We start from the raw sequence: 26,714 nt of genomic DNA on the forward strand, positions 1-26,714 counted from the left end.
AATTTTATGAATGAAATACAATTTATTTGGAAGCAGCTGGGATCATAACAGGTCAGTCTATCCCTCACCCCCCTCCGTGCTTTTCCTCTGAGAGTTAAACTCAGCCTGCTCTCAGCCTCTGCAGCTGTGAGCTGATCGCCCTCCTGTCTCCCTGCTGCCTTTTCTTCTGACGCACACAGCCTGTAGACATGACTCTCAGCAGAAAGTTGACATGATAGTAAGGGCGCCCCGCACCTACTCCACTAACGTGACGTGGAAATGAGCGGTAGAAAACTTGCGATTTTTATTTATTTATTTATTTATTTATTTTGCGGGTGCTCGTGCGCCCCCAAATAGATTGCGCCCTGGGCGGTCGCCCACATTGCCCATAGCAAAAACCGTCCCTGGATGTTTGGGAGTGATTAGTGAGAAATATCTCAACTTATTACTTCATTACGGTGTGAAGCCAGAGGCTAGATTGAGGTCCAAATAGTCTCATTGAATTATTGATCACACACACACACACACACACACACACGCACACAAACTCTGCTACATAAAGGCTTGTTTTGTTACAGGAGTGTGTGTGGAGCTTTATGACTGTTTAAATGCTTAAGTGCATGCTTGGTGTGTGTGTGGGATGTGGGATGATTGTGTGTGTGTGTGTGTGTGTGTGTGTGTGTGTGTGTGTGTGTGTGTGTGTGTGTGCTTCAACATATCTGTCTGAGGACCAATTTGAGACGTGACATTTTGGAAAACTGGTCGTCACTTTTTCAAAGGGGTCTTTCTACCCTTGTTTTAGAGGCTCAGTGTGCTGCAATAAATCAAACAAGTTGGTATAATGGAGCACACCTTATGAACGTTTCATTTTAGTGTTGTATATACACACAAAAAAATGACGGAAGAAGTCCTGTAATGCAGCGGTTCCCAACTGCTGGGCCGCAGGTCCAAAAGTGGGTCCAATCTGAATGGATCACAAATGACTGTAAATGACTGAAGTGAATGTGTCACTTTATTTTGAAGTACAGTGAGTTAAAGTAAAGTGCCATTTCTGTTTATTCTTGCAATATATTTTATTTCATGGTGTTCTTAGCCAACATGTTGTTTATGTTTTGAAAATGTGTTATTTGATCTAATGTGTGGACTTTGAACTCATTACCAAGGGTAATCTGGACCTTGTGGCTGAACCAGTTGAGGACTGGTGAAAAAAGCATCTGAGAGAACAATGAGCAAAATTCTAACTTAGTGAAGTTTCAGCTGGTTGCAATCTGCAATTCACCGCTAATGGCCAACAAATACTCCTTCGACACCTGGAACAGCATCACTTTTCTTGTGTTGGATTCAGTTGTGTTTCACAAGTATTTAAACCTGTGAACCATGAGAAAGTTGGTCTAATTTCTCTCCAAAACAACTTCTTTGTTTCATTCATTGACCACTCCATTACTTCATCTCAAGGTTTTTCAGGTTTTCAAGGATGACCCTGATTCAGCAGAGCCTTGAACCAGTTAGGAGTCTTGATTTTGGACTCTGGACATACTCTAGTAAGTTCTGGTATCTGTGTAGGTACTTAAATATGTGTGAAAGTAGCTCGTCTATATTTCAGTCTGTTTCTCCCAGCAGACGAACTCCTCGCTGTTCTCTGATAGAGATGTCAGACACATCAAACAGCTCCTCCAGAGCATGATCAGAGAGGAGCGAGGGAGGGAGGAGGTTAAAAATGAATGGAGGAATGAACACAAGTCAGAAAGAGCGAGAGGGGAGAGGAGGAGGAGACACAAGTTCAAATCAATGAAGGGTGGAAGAGGTGGAGGGTCAGAGTCTGCTGTAAGTCTGCAGCTCCAAAAACACACACACACACACACACACACACACAGAGAGAGAGAGAGAGAGAGAGAGAGAGAGATAAAGAGAATGATAGAGTGGCTTCTGAAAAGAAGAATGAGATGTCTGGACTAAAAAAAATGAATGAGGAGAAAATGGAAAGTGAAAACAAAGAGAAATGTGCTGCAGCAGCAGCCCCTGCAGGTCACACACTGAACTGAAGCTGTGTGTGTTCACACTGCCGGCTACAAGTGACACAGTTCAAGGGTTTCTCTCAGTGCCTGGATCCTGATGTGTTTTTGGACACATGCCAATGGTTTTAAAGAAAAACACAGGAATCAAACATGTCTCTCTTTAAAAATACTAAGTGAGCAAAAGATTACATTTGGATTTGCCAGACCTGGGACCACATTTAAACACAAAAATTATGCAAACGCAAATTAAAAATTCTCAGAAAATGGTATGAAATCAGGTTATGCTCTATGAATGATATTCACACAAACTTTCCTAGGGAACTACCAACAAGTTTTCATCCCAAATCATCACATATCGCTGCTTTGCAGTGGACTTCTGCATCTACAAATTACGCTCTAGGTATCCTTTGGCATCTGCTCCACTGCGGTGATGTCAGCACAAGCACATGGTGGGATTATGCTGCACGTGGTTATGTTTAGGCAACAAAAACACGTGGTAACTATATATATCACATATCAACATAAGATGCATGCTGTTTTTACATACGATGAACCGCCAGGGGAGGACGGCACGGTGGCGTCGTGGTAAGCACTGTAGCCTCACAGCAAGAGGGTCTCTGGTTCGAAACCCAGCTGGAACAGGGGCCCTTCTGTACGGAGTTTTCATGTTCTCCCTGTATCTGCAGGGTCTCCAGCTTCCTCCCACAGTCCAAAGACATGCAGGTCAGGTTTATTGGTGACTCTAAATTGCCCTTGGGACTGTGCACATGAAAGGTTGTCTGTCTATATGTGTCGGCCCTGTGATAGTCCGGCGAACTGTCCAGGGTGTACCCCGCCTTCCACCCGATGACAGCTGGGATTGGCTCCAGCCCCCCCGCAACCCTTACAAGGACAAGCGGTTCCAGAAAATGAATGAATGAAGCTCCAGGGCTCAAAAATAAAGCCACCACAAAAAGTGCCAAAAACTGCAGTTCCTCTAATGTCCACTTGAGACTGACTGTAAAAGTCATGTTTTTGGTCTCTACGGCTAATTTTAACATTCATGACAACTATACAGAGGGTGAATTTTGTTTGAACTCACCTGGTAATTTTTTACCGTCCCTACAGTCAATATGGCTCATCTCACAAAGATGCATCACTAGAGAAGCATCACCAGCAAAGCCATGTGTCGCAATGGTACAACGTGCCTGCTGGGTGCGTCTTCTCTTGCTGCTGTGTGTGACTTTTTTTTTCCAGGCGATAGTTGGGCGCATTTTTAGCTCAAGGTGTGGAGTCACTCTGCTCGTCAATGTCACTCTTGGTCAAAACAGCCATTAAGATCAAGTAAGAGGCGGGCTTTACTACTTGCCACATACTTCCTGTTTTGTTGCTGGGGCAGTGGTGGAAACAACAGAATAAAGGCAAAAAAGGACCGGAAATTATTTTTTGCTGTATTTTCATACAAAGGTCTCCACATTACTCACACAGTAACCGCAGAACACAGTTCACCATATTGCTCCCTTTTTTTTATTTTTTTTTAAGATCTTATGAACCCAAAATTGCTTTTTACACCCTTTTTTCCCCCTCCTCATATAGAAGCAAAGCAAGAGCTCTATGTTTGCTTGACTCAATTTTTTCCGAATTATTTATTCGGTCGCCTGTATGCGCACACAGCCCCGCTCCACAGACACTGCAGCTGTTTTTCCAGATGCGCTTCCAAGGAATTTTGGAGCAGTCATGCCAGGCACGATGCATCTTGGTGTGATCAGCCCCTTATGAGTCAGATCCACCCCTTGCCCCCCCACAGCTCCAACCTCTCATCCAAATATGCTCACTTTTGACTCCAAAAACCAAGACGTCGACGAATGCTGAACTCGAGGCCTCTAAATGGCAGTCCACAAACCAGTGGCTGACGTCATGGTAACCACGTCCATTATTATACACTCTATGAGATAAACTATGGTGCATTTTTGTTATTAATTACACATGAAGCGTGTTTCTAGCTTTAATGTTTTCACATGTAATATCTTACGTTCTACATGTGGTTATATGTGAATTTTTCACATGATATGGTGTTTCATATGCGATAAGTGATTTGTAAAATGCAAATGATTTACAAATGTGATGAAAAGAATGCTCATGAATATCTGCGTATTGAATATTTAGTCATGCACCGACACCACGCCTGGCCCCGGGAGTGTAAACACAGCCAGGAGAGCGGGAGGCACATCTGTATTCAGTACAGGTATCCGAGAGCAAGCCTCTGTGTGCGTGTGTGCATGTGTGTGTGTGCGCCTCTCTCCCCAGGGTGTTTCGTGGCCGCGCTGAGGACGGGATCTTTTATCTTGGCTGACGTCCCAATCAATCAGCCAGACACTGATGGAGACCCAGGGTGCCCACACACGCGCACACACACACACACACACACACACACACAGAGAGAGAGAGAGAGCTCTTAACCCCTTCCTATCTGTCCTTTGTTGAACAGCAGCCTCTTTGTTCACAGAGTCAGGAGGAAAGTCTTTGTCAGGAGTGTGTGTCTGTGGTCTCATCTTTAACACGCACACACACACACACACCTGGGCACAGCGGGACACGTTTGTGCGATGAGGGGAACGCAGGTATCATCCTTAATGATGTCTGTTGGTAAAGAAAAAAATGTGACATTAGAAAAAGAATAAACAGCAGTTTTCAGCTATGATATGGTCTAAATCTGATGTTTCAGGGACAATAAATCATCTCCAGAGGCTCCAGTTACATGGACAGCAATATTATTCCAAACATGACAATATTCATAATTTTATGTGTGTCATATAAAAAGCATATTCTGTTTAAATATCCAGAATCAGGCCGTTCTCCAAATTTGGCATTTTCTGAATAAAACATGAGGAATTATTTTGTTTTAGGAGCATTATTTGGGCATGTATGAAGCCAACTCAGAACACGCATCTTAACTGGGGTTTTACTGTTATTTGGGACACATGGCGTTCATTCACAGTCAGCTGTGTGTTTTCACAAACATTGTACACAAACCAACTCGCCACCAGTTTGCCAGGCTGGTGTAAGAATGTATACGGAAATCCCATTTAACTTGTCGGAAGAAGAAACACACCTGCTTTTAAACATTACAAAAGACTTATATATCATCAGTTTTTATGTGCAAATATAACAACGCTGACTTTTTCAAGAGGGTGGTTTAAGGAAAGAAAGAGGGAGGCTGAGTTTGCATGGTTGAAGCCTGCCACTGATGGGAAATTTTTTTTTGATGCAAAGAAACAAAAAGGCAAGCGGCTTTAGATGTTTTTCATATTTTTACGTGATAAACAACGTGTTAGGGCATGTTAATCAATGTATGCACAGCTGCATGTAAACAGGAACATTAGTGGAATATTAATTTTCATAAGAAATGTAAACAACTTAGTAGGAATAATGTCTTTTTGGGCAGAAGGGCAAACACCGGACTATGTTGTGAATATAAACATAGTCACTGACTCCTTTATTAGAGTCTACAGTCCACTCTTTTTTTTCCTTTCTTTCTTACATTAATTTGAAAGACCACTAATGGCCTTTACATGATGAGTATATACCAATGCTAAAGGCACCTTTTGCTGGTAAACTTATCCCCCCCCCCCCCCCCTTTTTTGACCCTCGTGTTCCTTATATTACATCGTTATCGGCAGTGTTTTAACCTGACGCTTCATTATCAACTAACACCGCCCATCTGTGTATCAAATGGCTGCACAGGGTGCCATCTGGCCGACCAGCAGCCTATCATACCACTTCAAATGGTTCCGTCTGTTCACATTACAAACTGACGCCGCTCAGTGGCATATCATACTGCGGCGAAAAGTTGCTTTTGGTGTTGGTATCTTATGACAAAGTCGCTGACAAAATGGCGATATATGACGACTTGCAAAGAGCTGTAGGGTTTTTTGTTTGTTTTGTTTTTTTGTGAGCCGTGGGGACAAGAGAAAAAAGACAAACTAGATGAAATATCAGAAACAAACAGAGTTCCTGATCAGCTGATCTGTCAGAGGCTGTGGACAAAAGTCAGTCAGTCAGTTCAGGTGAATATAAAGGAGTCTGAGGAGGACCAGGTACCAGGTGAAGGGTTGGAGGTTAAGAACAATAATATTCTGACAGAACATTTAGGTTAAATCTGGGGAGCAATATTAACCTGTTGTGTCCTGGAATGGCTTTGCTGCATCTCCACCACTTTTTACAGCTTCAGTGAAGAGAAAACTTTGACCTTCCGTCTTTCTCTTCAAACAGATTTATCGATATGAACAGAAATGGTCACTCTGCCTCCACAACATCCGTCTCTGTTCCTCTCCACAATGGCAGCTATTTCATGTGCTATTAGTCTCATAGGCGTCATCATCTCGGGTGCAGCGAGAGGGACGTTGCAGTAGCCATACATCAGCCACAACAGGCCTCATTAAGTACCTGGCACCTGCTACCTACAGAGACCAATTAGAACACTGGGAGTAATGGGATGTAATCTCTCTCTGCCAGGCCCCGGCCAATCAGGAGCCAGATTTAATCACTTCGGTCCGCTCATTACTGATGATGATGAGGAAGTTAAGATGAAAACAGGAGTAACTTTGTTCTTTGTCCTCCCCTGTGGCTGATAATGAATTGGCGAGGTGGTCGAGGGGCGGACTGAGGGGAGGTTCGGTTTAAAAAGGAGTTCAAGACAATTAGAGAATGCAACTGTTTCCAAATACAGAAAACATTTACTCAGCAGTTGTGACATTATTCTTTTTTTTAAAAGCCATTGTTTAAAAAAATGGTCTCCAATACCTGCATGCTGCTATCATAGCCTGCACATGTCACACTTTAAGGAAAGGGGCTTTAAAGGGATAGATTCAGTTTCTTAGAGTAAGGTTATCAATTCTCAGTGTATTACCAAAAGTAGATGTGTTCAGCACACCCCCAGTTTGGAGAAACAAGCAGACATACTGCCGCAGAAGCTGACCAAAGCACTGCTCTGGCTAAATCTAAAAATAGCCAATATCAGCGTAAGTGTGCACGATGTTTCACCTTGCCATCAGACAGTCCTGTTCAACATGTTCTCATCCCAAGTCTTCACATATGCAGTGGACTTCCACGTCTACATATTACGCTGTCTGTATCCTTCTGCGATTGCTTTTGACGTTATGGGATGCCGCGACTGTGACGTTGACACAAGCATATGGTGGAATTACGCTGCATGTGGTTATGTTTAGGCAACAGAAGCACATGGCAACCAATGCCAGGACATCAACAAACATACATTGCTGCCACTGATGATTTGGTTTAGGTAACAAATCACAGATGGTTAGGATTAGGAGAGGAGGCGGAAGGTAAGATTTAGAAAAAAATATCACATTCAGATGGATAGCAAACACCAAAGTCACAGATAAAGTCCATCCACCGCCCCTCCCGTCCGCTATATGGGCACCCTCATGTTCATATATTACGCCGTTACTGGTAGCGTTTAAACATTTACGCCGTCCTGCTGCGAATCATGCAGACACGACAGGTTTCGTCCAGCTGTGAATCAAGTAATGTCTGACTGTTCGCCAGCATATAATAACTCTGCAACTGGCATATCGTGAGGACATGAAAGGTGGCTTTTGGCGTCGGGATCTTAGCTTCTGCAAAAGTCACCAGAGTGCATCTGGACAGTTACAGAGGGCATTAGCCAATTACTGCACAAGCAAAAACATGAACCTGCAGCACACAGTGTAGGACAAACACCTGCTGCAGTGCATCAATTATTTCTTAGTTGTGATTATTCATTAATAAAATAAAAGAGGATGCTCCACAGTTTAACAGTAATGCATGCCCAACAACATGAGTAATTACTTCACCATACTGGTCAGTTAATTTCAGCACAGTATCTAATGCATTTACTGGGTAGACCGAGCAGCATTAAGCAGCCAGCAGCAACAATGAACTATATAAACTACTGACCTGACATTCATTCACTTGAAATGTGTCAGTCAGGCTTCTCTCCCTCTCTGACCTGAGGTGTGTAACTCATCCCTGACTTTCACTTTAAATACACAGCGCCATCAGTGCTCACGATGCAGGCTGGTCAATGATTAGATACAACAGGGGCGCTCAGATTATTATTCTTTCTGTCTTTATGTGTTCATGTGTGATTTTCAAGGCAGAACATGAGCAAAGGGCGCTAATGGGTGCAGCAAATTATTAGCGTTTTGTTTTTTTGTTTTTTTCTGGAGCCCTATCAGCGGAGGCCCTCCAGTGTGTGGCGCTCTAGGCGACCTCCCATATCCCCTATGCTAAGAGCTGGCCCTGCATTGTACCCTGCTGAACATGGAAGCTGCCGGTCTACTACTGCCTTTATCAGTTAGCTTGTTTGTGTCATTGTGTGACTTTGGTGTTTGAAAGGATTAGTTAGTGACGGCTGAAATGTAAAACTTGAGGCTCCAAGTCCTCAAACTAATGCGTGACATCATGGCAGCTACGTCGATTTAAAACATGATTTAAATTAAAAATATATTAGCGTAGATACTTCACCACATTAAGTGAATAAATCAGCTTTTATTTAAACATGCAAATTAACATTATAGCATATATTAGGGGGGAATAATTAGCCTTATTATTGAGCCCTTCCATAATTTGCAGATTTTTAGGGGCTCTGGATCCAGAGACCTCCTTAAACTCATATTTTACACACATGATGTCAGGTAGCAGGCACTTCTGCACCTGATAGCTTCAGTCATCTTGTTTGACTGATGGCGAAGGAGACCTGGCTCAAACACAGGTCAAGTCCATATATTTGGGTCTTGTTTCCTCTCTTTACGTAGCCCTGTCCGCCCCTTCGCCCTCCCTCGATGCGTCCTCTCCCGCTCCCTCTTCCTCCCTCCCCGGCAGCCTGGAATGAATTTGCCCGGTCATGTAGAGCCGTGTCAGAGCGAGGCGAAGCTGGCAATTCATCACCCCGCGCTGCCTGCCTGTCACTGCTCCTCTGCGCTTTTCCCTCACGCGCCTGTGTGTGTGTGTGTGTGTGTGTTTGTGTGTGTGTAGGACGGCTGTTCACCTGCTGTCAGAGCTCCTCACCACCACCATGTGTACCTCCGTCCCCTCAGGACCTCCAGTAAAGACTGAGAGCGGCCCTTCGCTCTCCTCCGCCGCTCTGACAGCTCCCTGCGGACGCCTGGATGGATGGAAGAAATCGAGATGGGGTAGTAGGGTGAGGCAAGAGGGGAGAAAGCGACCCAATTATCCCAGAATGCAGCAGTAGGTGGTGTTTAAATCAGGCAGTGTGACCCCTGACTCCAGCAGTACATTGGCAGGAGAGTGAGGTGCGTTAGCAAGAAGCTGCAGTAGCCGTGAGGAGAGCTAATGGAGCTCCATTTTACCGTCATTTCTTCTTCGGAGTGCGGCGGCCCCGCGGCGCTGCACAGATTAGCCATTACCACCCGTAAATGCACCGCAAGCCCCCGCTGAAGCTGTCTCTCAAGACCATTAAGATGCCTGAAATCTCCTGCAGAGACAGAGACAGACAGCGGACACACATCCAGCAGCCAATCGGCCCCATTTGAAGCCCCATTAGGGAGCGCGGCGCCACAAAACCACAGCTTAACTGACTGGATGAGGCCACTTTACTGATAACACGCAGAACTGCAGGGAAAATGAGTTTACAGATAATTTACTGCCACTTTTGTGCTCACACTCCTCGGACAGACATCGGGACGTGATGAGAACAAATGGCTAAGAAATCAGATGCATGGCATGAAGCAGGAGAGGAGGGAGGATTCAGCATCACAGTTATTAGATGAAAAACAGCAGCTTCAGAGCAAAATGCTACTGTTGCCTCCTGAGAACAAAAAGGTGTAAAGCACCTTAAAAAAAAAAAGCCATAGTCATTTAGTCTGAGTTCTTAATAACTGTTTTTTTTTACAGACTCATATTACCCAAGTATATAAACACATTACTGTTCTTGATTCTAATGGTATAGCTTTTTTTCCATGTCTTGAGATTTTTTATTCACCCTAATACAATTGGAGAACAATGGGATGTAGTTTATGGTGGTTTTCATGGCAACAACAACTCCTATATCTGTAATCGTCATCTCTGTTACTCCGCATAATTCAGAGAACACACCAGAGAAAGGTTATATTTTTTATTTTGTGCACACAAGCTAATTATCTTGTAGCTAAAGCTGGGCACTAAATCAATTTAATTCTTAAAGTTGTAATATAAGATGAGATAGTGTCTTCAATTTTAGATATCAGAATGTCATAAGTGTTGTCTGTTATTGGTTTTAAGGCTGCATTATAGTAAAATTAGGTAACTGAAGTAGCTTACCACAGTGATCCAGCTGTTGTATTATTTGCCCTTACCCACTTAAGTTAGTTAACAGCCCACTTATATCCACATCACTGATGATTATTTATCAAAAGTCTCATTGTGTAAATATTTTGTGAAGGCACCAATCGTCAACCCTACAATATCGTGGCAATATCGATACAGAGGTATTTGGTAAAAATATGATATTTGTATTTGGCCAAGCCATATGTGTTGCAACAAATCGTTATCTTGTGTGTACCAGAAAACAGGCTAATGGCTTTTGCAAACCTTGTCTATTTTTTTCGGATAACTTTTTTATTGCGCCATCTGAAAAAAAACAGAAGTTAGGGAAACTTTGCACATACAACAACAAAATTCACAATAGGAGACAAAAGACCCCTTGATTCTTAACACAGGATTTACCTATCAGTTAACTGACACTTTCTACCCGTGTCAATCTGAGTTATGAAATGATACTATGGGATCTGTTCCTCTGTCTTGTTACGCGTCCTGTCACCACATTTTCTCCACTGCTTCTAGGTCAAACAACTCTTTAGAGGCTAAATGCAGGAAGCTGAACTTTTTCAGAAAACCTTAATGGTGGACTAAAGTTTTGGACTCATTGTTGACACATTATTGGCAAAACGTGAGGTCACATTTATTTTTATACATGCAACAAATTTAGATAAAAAAAACCAGACTAACAGTGACAGTTTCCATTAGGACTTGTTTCTTCCAGTAGAATGAGGTTTACCAACAGAAGATTTTTATAAGTTTGACTCTGCAATTGTTTTATGAGGGACAAATTATATTTAATACAATTACAGTTCATTTTTGCAAGAGACATTCAATGTAAGCATTACTTTGTTCACACACAAAAATTAGACAGGTAACATTAAAACTCATACTGGCCCGCTGCATTAGTCACATAGCAATGCATCGTTTGGTGCCTGCAGCAGACATTGTAGTACAAAAACTATGTTTTCTTTAGTGTACAATCACCTTAAAACCAGAATTGACCTATTGCTAACCCCTGCCGCCTTAGCTCACACAAACACAAACACTCTGTGCGCTGGCTAAACTAACAATGTCAGTGTCAAACACATATCCAAAGATGCTACACAGAACTTTTAGGGGCAGATGCTACTTATTACACACAGAAGCCATCAAAAGGGTCTGTGCTGAGGTGTTAGCGTTAGCCAGCCTTTGATTTCTTTCTAACATTACAGCTAAGCTAACGTCAATGGTTTTCTGTTGGGTGGGCTTTAACTACAGCCTTTAGCTACAGTTGATGTCAAGATGTCAAAAATGTCAAAGCACAAAAATACTGAGACAATGTTAAACAGATGACATGATGAGCTAACGTTACAAAGCTGAAGTTAGCCATAATGCTATTGGCTATTAGCTAACTTCAGCTAATGTTACCTAGCAAAGTTTGCTGCAAGGTGACATTATACAGGATGTTGCCAACATAAAGTATGAGGTTATATAAATATACTTGTCACTTTGCAACAAGTTTTGCTTAAACTATGTTGTCTTACCTTAGAACAGCTTTATTCAGTAGATAATTCAGCTCCCGATAAAAACCTGCTGAACAAAGAACACACAAAGGAGTTTTAGCTGAGAGGAATTTAAGCTCACTGCAATCTGCAACTCACCGCTAGATGCCACCAACTCCTCCCAAATTCAACACACTTCACCTTTAACAACGGTTCTGTTGCATATCAGCCACAAAAAGTGAAAAGTTAGCTCACTTTAAGGATAACAGAAAACAAAAGAGCTCACCTCAGTTTGCAGACCATCCAACAGGTGGTTACTGAGGGTCCTGCATCGAGACCAGGTGTGCTGAGTGAGGTGTGTGTGGCTTGCAGGGAGAGCAGCAACACAGAGGAAGAGAACACTCAAAAAAGACAGAATTACAGAATAAACTGAAAATACTAAAAACTCCAGACTCCAGACAACATGTGTACTGTATCTCAGCAGATGTACTTAACAAGGAGAATTAATTCAAAATACTTACTCACAGATAAAGCTGATTTGATTAGATGGAGGTGTTTTGCAGTGCAGCAGCAGCCTGAGACATGGCTTAAACCTGCAGCCACGCATCATTTATGTCTGACTAGATGTGCGTTCAGTGGCGGAAATCTCCCTCCTAAAAATGCTGCCTTAATGTAAAAAGTGTGACGTCCCACATAAAAGCTGATGATGAAGCAGAGTTAAAGGAAAAAAACATAAAACACAATCAGGACACTAAAAACCAAGGTGTACATAAAAAAAAAACTTTATTATTGTTGTAAGGTAAGATTGACAACAACATGCTTTTACCACAATAAAAATAAAAAGATATTGCACTGGTTTTACTCTAGCAATGTTTTTTTCTCTCCCTCTTAACGTCTTTCTCAAGCTTTTACGGGGCACAGCTGAACCTTCCTCCTCTTCATCACTCTTTATCGACAAACACAAAACACACAGCTTGGAAATACTGCCCTCAAGAGTCAAGTCCACAAAAGTTGTTTTTTGCTGCTCAACTGAGCAGCAACGACCTCCTCAGACACAGATACGAGTTTAACAGACTGCACATTGAAACATCACTGAATCTCATGTAACGGTGGTTCAGAATGTGTGTGTGTGTGCGCGTGTGTGTTACTGGTAATAAGGCTTTACCTCGTACCTCGTCATATCCAGTGTCATATGTTTGAAACATCTGCGTGCCTCACAGACAGAGCTGGTTACTCTACTTTGCTCAGAGTCAGAGGTGTACGGAAGCTCAGTAATGACAAAACCACAACTGGCGCTTCCATCAATCTGTAAGTCATAATTTGATGTCTGGTAGCTGGCAGGGACAAAATTATCTGCACAAGTTTGAAATGCGCAAAATATGGATTTGACAAAATTTCGAAAGTAGGCATACATTTAGGCATACATTTAGGATATAGTAAATGCAAGAATTCTGGGACTTGAAATTTGGAACTATGTTCAAAGTATACTGCAGCTGTTCTGGCGAATTTTGGGCTTTTGAAAACATGATGGAGAAATTATGGTTTTAGGCAGCAGGCTTCCATTTGACTCAATATGTAAGGAAGTTAATCATTGTCAAAAATACCCAGACCCCCAAGGAGAGCTGCTCAGCCTTGCAGCCATTTTCCCAAACAAATACTTCTGCCAAAGTCTGTAACACTTCAAACTGTAAAACAGATCAATGATGATTCTTTCTCTTCTAAATGTTTGTGCTGTTGTGGTTTTATGTTTGTGAAACTTTCCCAGAGCTGAGAAAAGCAATTAAACTATCTGATGTCATCACAATGTAAAGTCTATGAGCCAGGCGGGAACTCAGGGGCAGGGCCAGCAGGAGAAACTCTGCTGTGCATATTCAGTGGACCACATACCACAGAATTAAAAACTTTTTTTGGCGTATGCGCCAGGCGAGCAACTCCATTGGAATGAATGGGTGCCATCTTGACATCTAGTATTCTAAAAATCTACAAAACTACCGCATGGGAACAGAAAATATGGATGTAATTAATCAAAAGGGAAATATTTTCCTGCAACTTTCAGTTAAATTCTCAACTCTCCATAGGTTGAAATGTGTGGCTTTGAGTATTATCATTATTATTTAGTATTAAGGGTGCTGAAATAATCATGTAAGATTTACAATTGGGTCTACTTATTTTTTGATCAGATGGTTTCTGATATAAATCAATTTTAAAAAAAAAATCTGAGTTTCAAATCACAGATTATATAGATATTTGTATTTGTACAACATTTAACACTTGGGAACTTCAGCATTTGGTGAACATTGAAAAATGTGCACCTTTTTCAGAGTGATGTATGATAAATTGCCATTTGGCATCTCGACCAAAACAAATATGACCCGATTCCACACACATGCTCTCAGATCCTGACTCTCATACTAATTACAGTTTCAATTTGACTTCTCAGCTGGTGCATGAACTTCTGCAGCGGTGTGACAGCTTTGAGCGCCTCTGCTTAAGAGCAGCCAGAGGTGCATGATGGGTAGGCGCAGGCTGGAGGTCTAACAAAGTGCTAACAGTGTTACTGCTGAACTGACCGCCAACCAGAGCGGGACGGGACCCAGAAGCTTGAGGGACAGCGGTAGTATTTGTGTTGACCGATGTGTGTGTGTGTGTGTGTGTGTGTGTGTGTGTGTGTGTGTGTGTGTGTGGTCAACAGGCTCAGGGTTTGAGATTAATGACTCCACCAGGGAAGCTGACATTTGCTTCACTCTCCAGCAGATGGCTGGACCATCATCTCTACACTTGGGAGAAAGAGAGTGTGTGTATTTCTACATACTGGTATGTGTGTGTGTGTGTGTGTGTGTGTGTGTGTGTGTGTGTGTGTTTATAATGTCAGCAGAGACTGTGAAACTGGCACCATTACATTAGCACAGGTATTGATCTCTCTGTGTGTGTGTGTGAGGCAGCTGTCCGTGTAGCACTAATAGGACGACCAACTGAGAGCAGATGGACTGGAGTGTGTGTGGTTACACACAAACACACACTGGTTCCAAATACATGCAGAAAATCACAGCTGCAGCAGAAGTTGACAGCGTTGCTTCATCAGAACGTAAAATAGAAACCGTGAGGAGATTAAGGTGCCAATCAAACCCCCTGCTGATGAGGAGGATTTTTATATTCAGCAAAAACAAATTTAAGGATTAATGAATCCGTCTGTAATTAATTAGTCAGGATTTGAGAGCACACAGGAACAAACCCTTAAGCAACAAACAAGGTTTGAGTCAAACTCATCACATTTGTTTGTGAATTTTTGAGGCACTGATGCAAATATATGATTAATTGATATTCATCAGCTAGTACTTGTTTACTTGTTTCATTTGGATAAAGATCCCTTAAAAATTATGTGGAGGAGATACAGTTTCTAAATTGCCTTACATATATCTTTGGCAATTCTGTACTGACTTCTTTACTGCCTAATCTCAACAAAGATTTTGGTATCAGAAGCATTCTGGTTTCAGTTTATAGTCCGAATAGTATTGATCAATCATGTTTGAGTGGGCTTTGGTTGCACAGAGACAAAGAGGCAGAACATACTAGCCAGAATACAATTTTGACACCCACAGGCTATCATCTGACAACAATTAAACATTTTATGAACTTTTTTCCTAATGCATCTTTACAGATATTAGCCGAAATGTGATCTGACCCCTTCTCAAATTGGTTTTTATGCTGTTAACAATGAGCAGTTTTCAGAAGGCTTCATCCCATTCAGAAAGATCGCCAGTGGGTTCCAAGATTGCTGATTGCCCAACACAGTTTCAGATTTACAAAGAAAATGTTGATTTCTTGTGCCACCAGTTTGGAATCTGCTCTCAGGTTTTGAGCACTCAAGCACAAAGTATCATATTCTCTTTATAACCGTTACCTCAAGAGATTACTGATGTAACTTAAAAGGTTAGCTTGATTAGCTTTCAAACCTTTTGCTAGGCTTTAGGTTTGATAGCATTTTATCCTAACTGAATCCACAACAGACACAAGATTTATTCAGATCCAAGAATTTTATCACTCTTAATTTAGGTTTAAACCAAAACCAGCCATCAAAGTCCAACTTGACTTTGTGTTGGGGCTATATTCAATTCAGAATAATGCCAGTTGATCTGATTTGGCTGTTCAATATGAATATGCAACAATTCCTTTTGTTTTCCATACAAAGATTAAAGTATGAATAGGCTCCACGGGACATTTAATGTGGGAGGGGCACTGACGTAATAGAGCTAATGGCACTAACAACAGGTCGTAAACGTGAAACAAAATTTTTCGAAGCTTGACATCAAAAGAAACTATTATACTGAGTTTCTGTGAGCTGTAAACTCACCACTTCTAAGCAAATAGTCTCCCTTGTCCACAGTTTCTTGTATCAAAGAGTAGTGTGCAAGTCAAGAGCGCTAACTCCGCAGCAAAATCTGGGGACCATAACATCCCCAGAAGTACACTAAATGAAAAAAACGACTACTTGACCTGACGCAATCTCTGTCGACTAAGGTTTTGTGATTAATGATTCGAATCTCTGATTTTATTGTGCAGCCCTACTTGGTTTTCACTCAAATCTACAAACAAATCTTGCCTTTTGGGCTCAAAACTTTGTAAATGCTCAACTTTTTGTCTTTGCTTGCACTATAACTCCTTCAGAGCTCAGGAATCTGCCCGTGCTCCCTCTCAAATTTGACTTACAGACTGATTTCTGCTCTGTCAACCCTTTTTCAGGGTGACACTGCACTAAGAGGCAAGAAGATTGTGTTGTGTGTATGAAAAACATCCAATGTGGTCGGTTAATCCACAAAACTATTCAAGTCTGACGCCACCAAAGACAGAAGCAGTTTTAAACTCATTAATCATCAACATCCTGACCGTGTTATTGGCCAAAGCATACTGCAGATAAATCCTGCGAGGTCAACAAACGACTGGACGCTTTAAACACCTCTGATCGCTTCCACAGACACACCTGTTAACACACTTTTGTAGCCAGGAGGCAATCAGCGCAACAAGATGATTTTGACATGTGTTGCGCTCAATCGTCCACACGTCCTCCAACACAGGTGACCTCTTCACCACACAGCTATATACTAACACACCAAGTTATGATCAGGCGTCACCTAAACATTGGTAATTTTCCTAGCCTGTCAGAAGAGGTTTGATTGCTACAGGCAACAAGTTCCATTGACAAAAAAACCCACAAAAAACACAAAAATACAAATCAAGAACATGTAAACATAATACAGAGATTGACACAGTCAGTTTAACAGTGTCTTTTAAAGTGAGCCTCAAAGCTCTTAATTCAACTGAAATCAGTGAGCTCTGCTTTCTCTCCAACAGTGGCACAAGCCTGGTAAAGATACAAAACACTGAAGGAGGTTTAGTTCATCTTAAACTTGTGAGCAGAACATCCTGCTTCTCAGAAAATGTTCAAATGTATGACAGGAGTAGACTCACAACTGGGTTGGGTTTGGTGTGCCTTCAATGAAAGGTGATTTTCTTAAAAACCTCAACGAAACCAAATCAAAAAGAAACAAACGAAAAAAAATCAGTTTCTTGTTTTCAAATGTACAGTAAGAATCAGGGAAAAGATTAGGACAACAGAAAAAAATTAAAGGTGGTATATCCAAAAAAAAACCCAAAACAAACTCAAAACAAAAACACAATGGATTGATTTTGACAGGCTGACTGCATTTTTGTTTTTAGCAATAGCAGAACGGAGCTCCAACCCAACACACAGCAGTAAGCGGTCAAACATTTCAACCAGCTTTCTTTTAGTGAAATTTTTTTTCAATTGAAAAAATGAGATCAAACTTTTGTGCAAAGCCTGACGCCCGACACAGACAACGTAAACAGCTCGGCCACAAACACAGGTAGCAGGGTGTCCAAGTTAATCCTAAAACACACACACGCAAACACACACTCAAGGTATAAAACAGATGCACAACAGAACTTTAAATATTCTCATATATATGTGTATATATATATGTGTGTGTGTGTGTGTGTGTGTGTGTATATATATATATATATATACACACACACACAGATAACCATGCACAAATGAACAAATGCTCGATCCCTCACACACGCAAACATATACAAAGTAAAGTCTGATGACTTCACAGGATTAGAGGCAAAAAAACACAGCAAGTTGGTCCAGATACCAAATAAAACTACCACAGCCTTCAAAGGCTGAAGGGGCTAGGAATAACAAGGTGACGGTCCAACAGAACAGTGGTTCTAAATTATTAAGTCTGAGCGTGATGGTGAAGCTTTCTGAGGTGTGTGTGCAGGCGGCCAATAAAATCAGGTGTGTATCCAGTCCTTGGCTTCATTTCAGTATGTGTTTGGAACAAAAAGATTTGTAAAACGTGTCTCAATCTATAGGTCTTAGTAAAATCACATCTGATAGAAGCCAGAGCTATGACGAACATGTAATTGTGATAATGCTAATATGCTAGGGTTGAGTTTTGATAAAATTTTACTGGGTCTGAATCCAGTACGGAATCAGTTTTTTTCAATTAAAAATTTTTAAAAAATGCATACATACCGAATGCATTTTGGTTCAGGTTTGAGCATTTGTAGAAAAATACAGTATTAGCAACAGTTACACACTATCATCTGCCACAGCAACACATGACAATGACTGTTAGCAATGCTCTTTGCTAGCAAAAATAATGAGCCGAAATTTAGAAGAGTTTTGTTAATATCAGAGCTTAGCAAACACGAGAAGTCTCCAATCTGAAAGCAGATCCCTTACTGAAATCAAGCCCTATAGCATCTTAGCCAACAGTCACATGTTCAACTACAAGTTAAATTTTCCTACTTTCAATGCTTTCCATATGCTAAAACATCACCTTGAGAAGATCTTAAAGGTGGAACAGATCTAGAAACGTTTGCACACATCACAGGGTCTCCCATACAATCATTTATTTGTGGCAGCCTGCCATGATTGAAATATCTGCTGCCACAAATTGATTTTCTATTTTTGGAGCTGGACCATTAATTAGGAGCGCTGTTGAAATATATATAGCTTTTGGCTATTCATTGCAACGCACTCTCAGAGTGCAGAGCATGCTCTGGGCACAGACGGAGCAGCAGAACATCAGGCCCAATGAAAATGAACTTTAAGTGTTCATTCTGCTTGGTCTAAAAATCTGCATTTATTCGCAGCAGCTGTTTCTCTCATCCATCGATTTAAACAGCTATTAATAAACCGACAGATCAGTTATCCAACCCATGAGTCAAACTCTGCTGCTCACTGCTGCTGATGCAAAAACAGAACTCATACAGAGCTCCACCTGTGCTGCATTCACAGACCTGCAAAAACCTCTGGATTTAGAGAGGGGATGCAGAATGATACAGAAGCTACACTAAGATCGGTCCTGGCTTGTAGGCATGAATTCTTGGAACTAAAGATGGTTGCAGGGAACTGCACAGGTTGCATCGCCAGATTGAGGTTGAATCTGTATGTTGAGTTCTGTGCCTGAGTGCTGACATAATAAATCGGCACGCACACTATTCTTATCCAGCAATGACATTCCCAGGAATCTCCTTAAATCGCTGAACCATGCCTGCAATCCGTGCTCAGGGAATACATCTCACCCTTTACAGGTCTGCAGTGTTGGATCATGAGGGGCTACAGCAGGAGGATGATTTAATTTGGCCTAGTTAGCTTGGTGCTGAGTGTACACTGACGGTGCAGATTTAGTCCTATTATAAACACTAATGCATTTACATAGATTGCTAAACATACGCTGCACTTTATTGCTGAGATACAATCTCCTTCCAGTCGTGGTTGGGTAAACACTGTCAAGCAACGAAGGACAAGAGGAGGAAAAGATTGTTCAGTAAGGCACGTCCTGATCTATTTGAGGAACATGCAAGTAGGCTCTGCCAAACATCAAGGTGAAAAGTAATGAGGCAGCATAGGAACATCGGGAACAAGAAAAGTGTGTGTCTAAATTTTTTTATGTGCATGGACCACTGAGCTCTTTATTTCTAGCCCCGTACATGTTTGTAGAAAGAGAAAAACAAACACCAACTCCGCGTGGCATTTAGTCTGAAAGCAAGAACCAAAGAGTCATGACACCAAAAGAACATTAAGAGCACAGAACAGCTGGAATGGAACTAGGACTACCACATCTGTCTCTGCTTCTGAAAGATCTTCGTCTCTCTCTTTTGCTTTGAAAGTCAAACTCTGATTAGTGTGAAGTTACTAATAAGTTTTCTTTCACATGCAGTTTGTGTGAGTTCTAGCCAGCACTGAGTGGTGTGATCTGTACATTTTGTTCTTTGCTTCTTTTCTGCTACGTCTTCTTGCTGGTTGCTTTGTCTAGTTGCGAGGAGGCGGACATGGCGTTGGCAGTCGTCGTCTGAGGTTCGGACCTCTTGCGCTGTGGCTCAGATGTTGCAGAGGAGCTGGGGGGTGTGTTGAGGGCAGGCTGAGCGGCCGCTGCACCCAGCCGCTGTGCAGACGTAGCAGCATTCTCCCTGCCAGCAGACCCTGATGTAGGTCTCTCTGGGACATCTTTGCAGGATGACGGTGGCAGGATTGTAATGTCTTTCTGGACTGAGGGTTTGGCCAACCTTTGCGAGGTGGCTGGGGGGGCAACTTGCTCAGTTTTCTGTCTGGTTTGAGACTCTGAAGGGTGAGGTGACTGAGGGATTGGGAGCTGTTTTGAGGAAAATGAAAGAGGGGCAGTTGGTGGAACTTCTGGGGTGCCTCCTCTGGAAGGTTTCTGGTCCTTCTGGCTCTTGTCTGCAGCGGCGCTTAGTTTGACAGGCCCCAGAACGCTCTTAGCTACTGTTGCAAGCTGGGACACGACTTTGTCCACAGCACTCTCAGGAGCCAGAACTGGGGAGCAAGAACTGGAGCTGGAGCCAGAAGTGGACAGTGGTGTTGCACTCAGACTTGCAGCGGCAGCAGCACAAAGTCTCCGGTTGTCAGCCTCCTTCTTCTCCTTGGGGATGCCAGGAGAGGAGCAGGAGGTGCGGGGCGCCTCTTGGCTGTCAGTGGTTCGGCAGTCCGTGGTACTGGTGGTGGTTCTGGAGTCTGTGGTACTTGCAGTGGTTCTGCACTCTGTAGTGCTTGTAGTGATAGTGGTGGAGGGGATTATGGTTCTAGGGCTGTCCAGGGTTTGGTCCTCAGCCCTGGGTTCTGATGGTGCAGTCTTCCCCCTTGGACTCTTCGAGTCTTGTGGAGGAGTTGGCTTGAGGAAGGTGTCCTTGCTGACTGAGATGAATGCACTGCCTGGAGTGGAGAAAGGAAGGGGGCCCTGAGTGGGTTTTGTGGTACCGCTCAGCTCCAGGACCTTTCTGTCTTGTCTTGCACTGTCTTCTGTAGATGAGGCCAACCTTGTGTCTTTCCCTCCCAAAGAGGAGGTGGTCTGAATGGTCTTAGTCTCTGTAACAGAGGGAGGGATGTGCGAGGGCGTTGGCCTGCCTACCTGCGAAGGCCCCGTGTGGGTGAATGTGGCATGAGGGGTGGAGGGGGAGAGGTAGAGGGAGGGCAGCGTGCCTCCGGGGCCTGTTCTCACAGTGGTGGGCCTCAGAAGGGGAGGCGGTGTGAAGGTCGTCCCCCTGCGTCCATCCTGGCTGTCTTCTGAGCCCTCATCTGTCTCGTCCTCAGATGAATCAACCTCATGGATGGCGTCTTGTTTCTGTAGCGATTCCCTCCGCTCGGCCCTGTCCTGCCGGATGGCGGACAGTTTGTCCTTCAGCTTGCTCTTCCCGGGGGCCAGGCCTAGCGAGCCAGATACTGAGCTGAGGGCGCTGTCCACTTCCTGACGCCCTAACTTCCTGGACGAGGAGGAGTGTTTCTGCAGGCTGCCCTTCTCCACACCGCGTCCTGCTGAGGACAGCAGACCCTCGCTGGCTGACTCCTGAAGGTGAGTGAAAAATAAAACACAATATATTTGACAGAATATAGACTGATACAGAAATCCTACAATGTGCACAGTTAAAGCTACTGGAAGTAACTTTCAAAAAAATCTCTTCGTTATATCTTGCTGAAACTGTCATATACAGTATGCTATCATATAGTGACATCAAATATGATACAACTTTTGTTTTATTTTAAATGAAAGTTACCAACAGTAGCTTTCATAGATAAGGTGTTTATAACACCAAGATTCACCCTGGTAAAATAACAAATTAATTTGTGTGCTTTTGGATTCAGAAAGAGAAATCCAAGAATAAGTGCACAAAGTAATTCAGTCCCAAAGGGTTTCCCACACGTTTGTGGTTGCCTGCCACGATTACAACATCTGCTGTCACAAATAGATATTCTATTTTTTGGAACTGGAGCATTAGTAGGAGCACTGTTGGGATATATAAACCACTTGCGCATTCACTGCACCACACTCTTGGAGAACAGAGCATATTTTTGGGCACAGATGGAGCAGCAGAACATCATGTGCAGTTAAAGTGAAACTGTACTAATCATTCTGTTGGGTCTAAAAGCTTGCAATTACTCGTAGCAGCTGCTCCTCTCATCCATCAGTCTGATCTGATCAGGGTTGAACTGACCGACAGATCAATTATCCACCGTGCAAGTCACAAACTGCTGCTGAGGAAAAAAAGAATTCATGGACAGTTCTGCTTGTACTGTGTTCAAGGACCCACAAAAACCTCAGAAGGGGAAGGGACACAGAATGATACAGTGGGACAAACAGGAATTTAAGAGAGAAAAACAAACAAACAAAATACAAGTTTGCTGTGGTCGTCACTTTTGTCTCAACATTAACATGGTTACATTAACATTTGGTGTAAGTTAAAATGTTTGTCTTAATTTATTCTGAATAAACAATCAAGCCTAAGTTTAATTTTTGTCTTAGATATGCAATGTGTTAGTACAACAGAAGTTTTCTATATCAAGAACCCCTGCTTTAACATCATCAAAAATGATCTCCAACAGATAAATCTGTTATAACCTGTCAAGGAACACGATCATAATATCTTTGAAGTGAAACTGTCATCACGTTGCAATCACTGGTGTGTGTCGAACTCATACCTGAAGGCTCTGTAGGCTCGGCTCTCGCTGCAGAATCTCCTTCTTAAACTCTGAATGTGAGATGTCCAAACTGTGTTTCCTGCTCCCTACAGCCGCTCCCACCGCCAGCTTCTTCTCCCCCACTGCTGCCACCCCAGAGGGAGATGAGGGGGGGTTAGACAGGGAGGAGGCCAGTTTCTCAGCCGACTGCACCCTCTTGAGGAGCGGGGACCGTGGAGGCTCTGCACTCTTGGGCCTGGAGATCTGCCTCACCAGGGGAGGAGAGGAGTGGAGCTTCACGGGGAACGACTGACCCACCGCGGACTGTCCCAGAGCGTGGCTGGGCAGAGGGGAGGGGGAGCGCTGGGGCGAGCTGCTCTGAGGGGTAGGTGAGGGTGTGCGGGCCAGAGGAGAGAGGGGGATGTTCCCGGCAGACTTGCGTCGGGGTGAGCGGTACTGCCGCTGCAGCTTGGGGGCGAGGCCGTGTAGGGAGCTGGGCCTGATGTGGCCGGAGCTCGCTGGGGAGTTTGGGACGCTGGAGCTGGGAGAGCTGCTCTGAGATGAGTTTCCACCAACTGAGGGGTAGAGAGGAAGCACATTAATAATATTTCAAGTTCATATATTGTTTATACTAGCAATTTCTTTTCTTTTTAGTTTTTTTATTTAAACAGGGGATAGCCATCATGCCATCACACTGATTGTCATGAATACATAGGAGAAGCAGTTTATCATTTTAGATACCACCAACTGGACCCACAGAAGACTTTCTTCATAAACTTCCCTATTACTTTCATTTGCTGTAATTCAGCTACTTTTGAGAAAGGTAACTAGTAACAGTAAATATTTAATAATTTTCTGCAACCTGCACAACACTGGACAATATGCATCATAGAGCTTAAAAGTGGATTAAAACATTGATCGCATTTCACCAGTTTTTCACTCCCACAAGGAAACACTGTTTTTTTGAGGTCCAAATCAAAAATTCTTGGCAAGCTTGCAAAAAAAAGAATAAATAAAAATTAAATAAAATATGGAAAATCAGTTTTTATGAGGAGTTGTTGTTTTGGGTCCAATTAATAATTGTTAAAATTAATAATTTGAACAATCATTGATTGGAGCCCTACTCTTAATTTTACTATATGGCATATTTTCTTGAAGATGAAGACAAAACTATCTTTTAAAACGAAAGAATCATTGTTTGCATGTTTCTCTCCTGGTGAGGAATACATACGGAATTTCATGTGCATTCAGATTTTCAAATATCACACTGAAGCGTGAGATAACTGTATCATCACACTGCTAATGTCAACTGCACATTGACAAGTTATTATTGCAGCACAAGTGAGCATCTGTCCCTGACCTGAGTGGGCAGAGTCTGGCGTGGACCTGTAGCCCTGTGTTGGGCTCCGTGGCGACAGGTTGTGTGTGGGCGAGCCGGGGCCGCTCTCCCCGGATGACAGAGAGCGGTTCAGGGAGGACAAACTGCGACTGGTGTGGAGGAGAGACGCCTGCTTGGTGATCTTCCTGAACAGAGACGTCCTCTTCTTACTGTGAGAGAAAACACAACTGTTCAATCAGTGAGTCCCTATAACAAGTAAGACACAGGGTGTTGTTTGATCCAACACAGGTGTGTGTCCCACCTGTCCTGTCCCTCCTTGGTCTTGGTCTTCTTGTTGCGCCTCGCCATCTTGGATTTGTGGCTTGTCTTTCGGGCGGGGCCGACCTTGATGGACGTGTTCTCAAAAGGGGTGGCGGAGATGGACACTTTGGCACCGCTCTGAGGGACAACAGACAAAGTATTAGAGATGTGGATTGTTGTATTATTTATGTCAGTTTCTGCTCACTTGGATAGAGGTGTTTATTTGGAAGTTAGATTTTTTATGTTAAATGAGTTTTACTTGTTTATTTGTGCTGAAATTTCACTACTTTTGGTGCAAGTGGAAACTTCTGTGAGTTACCAACAGATATTGAGATATATTAAACGATATTCACACAACAAATTAGGATGACTTCATATTATTTTCAAAATATAAAATAAAAAAATTAAAATAATTACAAAAAATGATGATAATAATAAATCAAATTTCAATGTGTTTAATAATAAATTACAGAAAAGACTCAAAACAAGAAAAAAACAAAAATTGAAAACAACCTTGGGTCTATATGTTGGTAATGTGCATTCAAGAACTGATTTTAGTTAAAAACATTTAGAATTAAATCAGCTCTGTGTTTGTACCTTCAGTATGAGCTCCACCACCTCTGTGTGAACCAGACCGTGAACGGGCTCTCCGTTGACGTGGGTGATCAGGTCCCCTTCCCTCAGTCCTGCATCATGGGCCGGCCCGCCTTCCTCCACATGCTGAGGGCGAGCAGAGAGAGAGAGAGAGATGGTCAGAGGAAAGATGGAAAGGATAGAAAGGTTGAAAAAAGAGGTAGAGAAAGGAGGATGAAAGGAAGTCAGATATATTTGAGAACTATAGTTTGAGTCTGTTCTCCTGTTGTTTACTGCCATCTTCTGTCAACAACAAGAATCCCAATTCACATGCACTAACATAAAGTTAACATATGGGTCATTTCTTTTTAAGCTGCTCATTGCCTTTTTTCTCCCATGTTTTATAAAAAAAACCCAAAAAACCCCAAATTTGCTCAAGTTTCAAAGGGCTAAGTCAAGTGAGCCTGACATCTGTACTCATTTTAATACATTCATGACAAGCTGGTTCACAAAATATTTAATCTTCCTGTGATCTCTCTACTGCCAGAAACTCTAATTCAGGCCAAAAAAAGGAATAAAATAATCATCAAGATGTTGCTGAGCTTGGTAACTCTAACCTTTTAAACAATCCCAATAAACATAGTGCGTTTCTGTCAGCATCAGTGTCTCTGTGGGACTCACCCAGACCATGTGGTGCACCGTGTAGATGTCAGAGTCCCCCATGTAGACCCGGATGGCCCTCAGGGTGAAGCCATACTTTTTGCCCGCTCTGTGGATCACAATGGCTGGCTTGACGTTGCTCACAGCCGGGGACAGATCTCGACTCGGAGAGGAGTCCCGTGATGACGGATTGGACGACAGTGAGTGGGGCGACATTGGGCTGGCCAATGGCGAGGCTCCATGGTGGTCTAAGAACAGAAAGATAACGGTCATTTTGATTCAAAGATCCTTTAACTGACTTGATCTGTTTCATTCCTGATTTATTCTTTATATTTTCTGCAATAAATCATCATTATACTGTAAGGCCATGATACACAACTCATGACCTGCGCGACAAATCTGGCCCTTGATAGGGTGCTGAGTGGCCACCTAACAATTTTGTAATTTACAATAAAAATGAAGTGATGTCCTATATCCAAAAAATGTCCTAAAATCCTACAAATGTCCCAAAATCCTAGAAATGTTCTAAAATCCCAGAAATGTCCTGAATTTCCAGAAATGTCCTAAATATGTGCTGTTCTGCTGTAAAGAAATCACATCTAATCAGCTCATCAGATCCACAAGATTTATGCCATGTATTTTGCAAATAAACATGACATGTGATCCTGGCACTAGCCTTCAGCAGCAGTATCTTCACCCTCCCAAGCTGGCGCACTCACCTGCAGGGATCATCAGTGACAGAGTGGTGGCAGACGCTGACTTGATGACCTTGTTAAGCGGCCTGGAGCTTGGCGTTGCCGCGTGTTTGTCTGCATCTCCAGACAGCAGCCGATGGCGAGCTCTGCGAGCCGCCAGGTCGCTGATGGCTCTTGGAGTGGATGGAGAGTCGCTGTCTACTGCACTTTTAGCAGCTCCACCTGAAGCACCATTACTGCCATTACCTCTGTGACCACGATCACACACGTCACCTGAACTACCCGCTGCAGGAAAAAGGAGGGGTGAGAAAGGAAGTTCAAATAGTTCTCATGTTCTCAGTTTCTTCCTAAGACTTTTTCAGGCAAAAT

At 42.8% G+C, this 26,714-nt stretch overlaps 1 protein-coding gene across 9 annotated transcripts in view; it reads right to left on the bottom strand.

Moving 5' to 3' along the window:
- Positions 1 to 12,535: 12,535 nt before the first annotated feature.
- mast2 (microtubule associated serine/threonine kinase 2) overlaps positions 12,536 to 26,714 on the bottom strand; it is a 235,129-nt gene continuing 220,950 nt past the window's right edge. For all 9 annotated transcript variants that reach the window (XM_088077416.1, XM_088077415.1, XM_088077414.1 and 6 more), the window contains 7 exons: positions 26,370 to 26,630; positions 25,672 to 25,898; positions 25,015 to 25,137; positions 24,419 to 24,555; positions 24,139 to 24,326; positions 22,800 to 23,353; positions 12,536 to 21,669 (listed from right to left, as the gene is read on the bottom strand). In XM_088077416.1, the coding sequence (XP_087933542.1) occupies positions 20,095 to 21,669; positions 22,800 to 23,353; positions 24,139 to 24,326; positions 24,419 to 24,555; positions 25,015 to 25,137; positions 25,672 to 25,898; positions 26,370 to 26,630 (3,065 nt within the window). In that variant the 3' untranslated portion in view covers positions 12,536 to 20,094. The remainder of the gene's footprint in view (positions 21,670 to 22,799; positions 23,354 to 24,138; positions 24,327 to 24,418; positions 24,556 to 25,014; positions 25,138 to 25,671; positions 25,899 to 26,369; positions 26,631 to 26,714) is intronic.

This window comes from Plectropomus leopardus, chromosome 5, assembly GCF_026936395.1.
Source record: "Plectropomus leopardus strain MGB_pleo_1.0 chromosome 5, ASM2693639v1, whole genome shotgun sequence".
In the NCBI taxonomy this organism is placed as follows: Eukaryota; Metazoa; Chordata; class Actinopteri; order Perciformes; family Serranidae; genus Plectropomus; species Plectropomus leopardus.